At 40.2% G+C, this 5,941-nt stretch overlaps 1 protein-coding gene across 1 annotated transcript in view; it reads right to left on the reverse strand.

The window, feature by feature from the left end:
- Positions 1–926: 926 nt before the first annotated feature.
- The window catches only part of LOC109955701 (pro-opiomelanocortin), a 7,109-nt gene continuing 2,094 nt past the window's right edge, over positions 927–5,941 (reverse strand). Inside the window, exon 4 of the mRNA XM_020592117.1 lies at positions 927–1,083. Within this exon, the coding sequence (XP_020447773.1) occupies positions 927–1,083 (157 nt within the window). The remainder of the gene's footprint in view (positions 1,084–5,941) is intronic.

Raw genomic sequence — 5,941 nt, forward strand, 5'->3', positions numbered from 1 at the left:
TGTGTGTCAATTGGCACTCAAGTGGCTGGCTTCAAAGGGTTTAGTGTGAGGCCAAGTGGCCTTTAGTATTGCTGGTCTTTTTTAGACCCGAACAGCACATGTGTAACGTAAATGCACTTGGGGGGGTTGCGGTGGTCCTGCATCAAAAATTTCTTCAGACTTGTGTTCTTCACACAAAATGAGGCAAAGGCTTCAAATTTCAGCCCAAAAAATGTTTAGAAATATATTTTTTCTTAAGGTGAAAATTGAATCCGGGTCTGACAGACCCGAACAGAACACAAGGAAATGATTTGGAGTAACTGTGGTCAGCACTTAGTCAAACGAAGGCTGACTGGTTTTGCCTTTATTTAAAGAGCCCTCGAACCAGATTAGCCGCAGGAGAATTATCAGGATTAGTTGAGCCCTTTAACAGCATGTTAGCCTGAATTAGTTCAGGACAGACCCTGCTTCACTACCTCACAACACAGCAGGCTGGTATACAGCTGTGCACGGTGAATAGATGGAGAACACAAATTCATAGGCATTTTATCAGGAGTGTTTGTAGCCATTACTGATTTCCTGTTCTTGAAATGTATTCATTGTTAAAACTGTAACAGTAGAAATCTCTAGTAGAAGTCTGCCTTTACTGGTTTGTTGACAATACAGTAAACTTGTGTTTGGATAGTTTTTAGCTGTATAAGATGTATTATTAATATTTCAGCTGTGTGTAGGTGTATGTGGGTGTGTGTCAGACTGCCAGAAGATGAGCTGATGGTGGATGAGGCCTGTCTGTTCGTCCAGTCAAAGATGTCTGAGGCTTTGACAGGAAGCAGCTATAGCACATGCTGAATGCATCAACAGACCATACACACCTCAGCTAACAGGTTCTCACACACACACTGTTCACTGAGCTTCATACTGCCGGTTTCAGACTGTTACTGTGCGTTTCAGATGAGGATCCTCTGTCTAAGAGGAAGAGTATCGTCGACGTCGTCTCTATAGATGGACATGGACCCTGTGTACTGATACCTGTCTGTCAGCCTGATAATTCTCTCTCTCTTTGTCTTGTATAGAAACCTCAGACATAGTAGATCACCTTTGAGACTTTAAAGAACACCACCACAGTTAAACATTGTTTTAAGTCATGTGTCATGGAGTCATTTGTAGCACAAACCTTGACGAAGACAAAGATATTTGAATGTAATATCCACAGATTTGAGAAAACAGTTAAAAGCCAAACGTTGAAGAATATGCTTTATCTTTTGTGCTTCCTGTTTTTTTTTTTTTGTTTGTTTTTTTCAGGAAGCACAAAAGATAAAGCATGAAAGATACCTGAACCGACACCACGTGTTTGATGAATTAACATCTGAAGAAATGAACAACAATTTAATAATTTCAATAAAATATAAATAAAATCATATTACTGGTAGAAGTAGCAGTAGTTGTAGTATTCAAAACACATTTAAAACCAATAAAGGAGATTATTTTCTGTTAAGATAAAAGATGAAATAGTATACAATAAAAATGTAGAGCAAGAACTCAGGCCTGAATTTAAAACCTAACAAATACATAAAGCATAATGCACAATATGTAAAGACCACCCCTCACACAAACACACACACACACAAACAAAAACAAGCTCCCATGAAACAATGTCAATCAGTAATGGCAAAGCAGAAACACTGGAGTACATCCAGCCATTATAACCCAGATGCGTCTGTGGTTGTGTGACACTGTGTGCTGGAAATATGCAGCATTAAAATTTTACTTTTATTTTATGGTAAAAACAGAGGACCAAGAGAGTGTGGAGGAGGAGAGAAGGAGGCGGATGCAGGTGGTGGAGAGGTTTCAGATGGCTTCCTTTGAGGAAATTACTGCTCACTGTGGAGCCAAGGTGAGAGGGCTGTTTTACTTTAATGTTTTTCTGCTCATTTTTTTTATTGCAACACAAAATAACACATTTACAGGACAAGAGACATAAGATAGTAAATGAGACAACAGACATTAACAAAAAAAGCAAAGGGATTATTAACTGAAGGTGTTGAGTTGTGTGTGTGTGAAAGTGTGAAGCGTGGGTGTATCCAACTTTGCAGACTGATATTCATTACTTAAGGAAAAATAGAATTAAACCAAATAAATTAAGAAAAAGGGGGGGGGGGGGGGGGGGAGTGTCAATGTAAGGGAAAGAATAGACAGTTTGATACAAAATGGATGATTGTAGTAATAAAATAAAGAGAAAAAAAGCAATAAAGCAATATCAATCGTATACATACAAGAGGGCTGTTTTACCTGAGCAGCAACTCATGAATGGTGGCACACAACACAGGAGCTGTTACTACTGTAGTAGCACTGAAGTTAAAGGTGCATTAACTTAGATTTTCCACAGTGTCTGATTAACCTCCCAGTGACAGTGGGACCTGGTGTCTCCCAGCTACACCACCCCATGACCCTCTGCTGCTTACAGCCTCCTCCTGTTATTCCAGCTTCTCCACCCTGTGTTGTCAAAGTACGGTCTGTAAATTAGCCCTGCCTGCCACCTAGCCAAGGTTAGGAGAAGGGTTTTTCCAGTCACCAGTAGTCTTGTCAAACAGCCATAGAGGAGCCCTGGGCAGCTAAAAGTCTGAACCAGTGGCTGCCAGAGTGAAGAGGTGGCATCTTTTGTACAGAGCGAGTGGGACACAGAAAGAGCAACAACCAGGGTTAACATTGGTTTGACTGTTTGACATGGAGAGGGTTAAAAGCAGCCAGAGGACTCAGACTGGATTCAGATGTGGTGTTCTTCCTTCTGGATGTGTTAGCAGCTAAAGCTAACCTGTTTGTTTTGGTAGCATTAGCCACCTAGCATGGTCAGGATTTTACCTTTGTGTTGAATTAATATGATTTTAACCTGGGAGTAACCTGTGTAACATCAGCAGTAACCAGAGCGTTCTACTGGACTGACACATTTACTGTTAGCCAGCTAACGCTAGCTTCAGACTGGAGGCTGCAGTTTGTCCCAAGTACGCATCCCTGGTTTACACTGTAGCTCCAGGTAACAGGACATGATGGTAGGGGCAAAGAGCCAGTTTGTTTTTTGGGTCTCACTAGACCTGTTTGTACCTGGTTAAGATCACTATGTTCAAAGTGAAAATTGCAAAGATCAAAAAATGTCAGTAGCGAAGTGCAGCATAGAGACATGCTCTTATTTTTAAAGTAGATGTTGATCTATAAAAGTAGCAAAGATCAGGATGTCATCATTCTTGTTCTTGGTAGTTGCTAGGTACAGTTGTCTGCCTGGAATTGAAATTGATTGAAGCAACTAAAAATCTAAATGTCTTATCTGTTGGTATTATTTTGTCTTTGTTGTAATAGTGTGACACTGTGTTTTTCTGTTAATCATGGAAACAACCTTGTCTCTCTCCAGGCCTCTTTGCTTCAGTCTAAACTGGATCAGATGTTTGATTCGATTATACAGTATTGTTCAAAAATAATAGCAGTACAATGTGACTAACCAGAATAATCCAGGTTTTTAGTATATTTTTTATTGCTACATGGCAAACAAGTTACCAGTAGGTGCAGTAGATTCTCAGAAAGCAAACAAGACCCAGCATTCATGATATGCACGCTCTTAAGGCTGTGCAATTGGGCAATTAGTTGAAAGGGGTGTGTTAAAAAAATAGCAGTGTGGCATTCAATCAGTGAGGTCATCAATTTTGTGAAATAACAGGTGTGAATCAGGTGGCCCCTATTTAAGGATGAAGCCAGCACTTGTTGAACATGCATTTGAAAGCCTGAGGAAAATGGGTCGTTCAAGACATTGTTCAGAAGAACAGCGTACTTTGATTAAAAAGTTGATTGGAGAGGGGAAAACCTATAAAGAGGTGCAAAAAATTATAGGCTGTTCAGCTAAAATGATCTCCAATGCCTTAAAATGGAGAGCAAAACCAGAGAGACGTGGAAGAAAACGGAAGACAACCATCAAAATGGATCGAAGAATAACCAGAATGGCAAAGGCCCAGCCAATGATCAGCTCCAGGATGATCAAAGACAGTCTGGAGTTACCTGTAAGTACTGTGACAGTTAGAAGACGTCTGTGTGAAGCTAATCTATTTTCAAGAATCCCCCGCAAAGTCCCTCTGTTAAAAAAAAGGCACGTGCAGAAGAGGTTACAATTTGCCAAAGAACACATCAACTGGCCTAAAGAGAAATGGAGGAACATTTTGTGGACTGATGAGAGTAAAATTGTTCTTTTTGGGTCCAAGGGCCACAGACAGTTTGTGAGACGACCCCCAAACTCTGAATTCAAGCCACAGTACACAGTGAAGACAGTGAAGCATGGTGGTGCAAGCATCATGATATGGGCATGTTTCTCCTACTATGGTGTTGGGCCTATTTATCGCATACCAGGGATCATGGATCAGTTTGCATATGTCAAAATACTTGAAGAGGTCATGTTGCCTTATGCTGAAGAGGACATGCCCTTGAAATGGTTGTTTCAACAAGACAATGACCCCAAACACACTAGTAAACGAGCAAAGTCTTGGTTCCAAACCAACAAAATTAATGTTATGGAGTGGCCAGCCCAATCCCCGGACCTTAATCCAATCGAGAACTTGTGGGGTGATATCAAAAATGCTGTTTCTGAAGCAAAACCAAGAAATGTAAATGAATTGTGGAATGTTGTTAAAGAATCATGGAGTGTAATAACAGCTGAAAGGTGCCACAAGTTGGTTGACTCCATGCCACACAGATGTGAAGCAGTTATAACAAACTGTGGTCATACAACTAAATATTAGTTTAGTGATTCACAGGATTGCTAAATCCTAGAAACAAAAACGTTTGTACAACATAGTTTTGTGTTTGTACAGTCAACGGCAGACACTGCTATTTTTTTGAACACACCCCTTTCAACTAATTGCCCAATTGCACAGCCTTAAGAGCGTGCATATCATGAATGCTGGGTCTTGTTTGCTTTCTGAGAATCTACTGCACCTACTGGTAACTTGTTTGCCATGTAGCAATAAAAAATATACTAAAAACCTGGATTATTCTGGTTAGTCACATTGTACTGCTATTATTTTGAACAATACTGTATGTCGTCCTTCGTCTCCGTCCAGATACTCGCCGCCTCGCTCAGCTCCACTCCATGAGATGAAGTTTCCCAACCTCTGTCTTATAGCCACTAACATGCATTCAGCATTATCTGAACTGATTTCTTTGTCCAACTGCAGTGTGATGAGGGACAGGAGGAGGTGGGGGAAGAGAAACATGTTCTCCTTTGATTAACTTAAAACATGAAACCTTAATTATGTTTTTCTGCTAATTTTATATCAGAAAATGTGCCGTGTCCCCTTTTAATTTATACAAGAAAAATGATTTCTGATTTTTGTTGAAAACCAAACCAACCTTTTGTCATTTGGCCCCTTTTTTCTGAGTCCTGTTTGAAATGTCGCTGGTCATTCACTTTGGATCAGCTGTGGATACTTGGTAGCAGAATGCTCCATTAAAATGTTTGAACTATGTTTATTTTTATTTTATTGATTCATTCAGCTTTCTAAGGGGGTTATCATTAAATATGAAAAGTCACAGTCTCAGCTTAAAACGGGTTGTCAGTACTACACTGGGATGTGACTGGTGGACGGAGTCCTAACATTCTGCCCCAGGTGTTCGGCCAAGATGCTTTCTAGGTTTATTTCAGTGTCAGAAATATAATACAGTGGATGAAGAAAGGGAAAAAAACGCGTGCTTTGGTTGCAAATTTCTATATGTTCATATAGTTTACAGGTGTTTACATGAGCCTTCTCATCCTCAGTCTTTCAGTCACTCAGGATGAAGTTACAGACAGGTGTTTCAGAGGTTTTTATTGGTCACTGAATCGTCAAACAAGCTTTCCTGGCCAGTGAGGACTCTTCACTACCAACCAGTTAGCTGCATAAAAAGTTATCTCCCTCTTTAACTCCTCTCTCGTTCCTCAGACTCATTC

Source organism: Monopterus albus, unplaced genomic scaffold, assembly GCF_001952655.1.
Source record: "Monopterus albus unplaced genomic scaffold, M_albus_1.0 scaffold16.1, whole genome shotgun sequence".
NCBI lineage: Eukaryota > Metazoa > Chordata > Actinopteri > Synbranchiformes > Synbranchidae > Monopterus > Monopterus albus.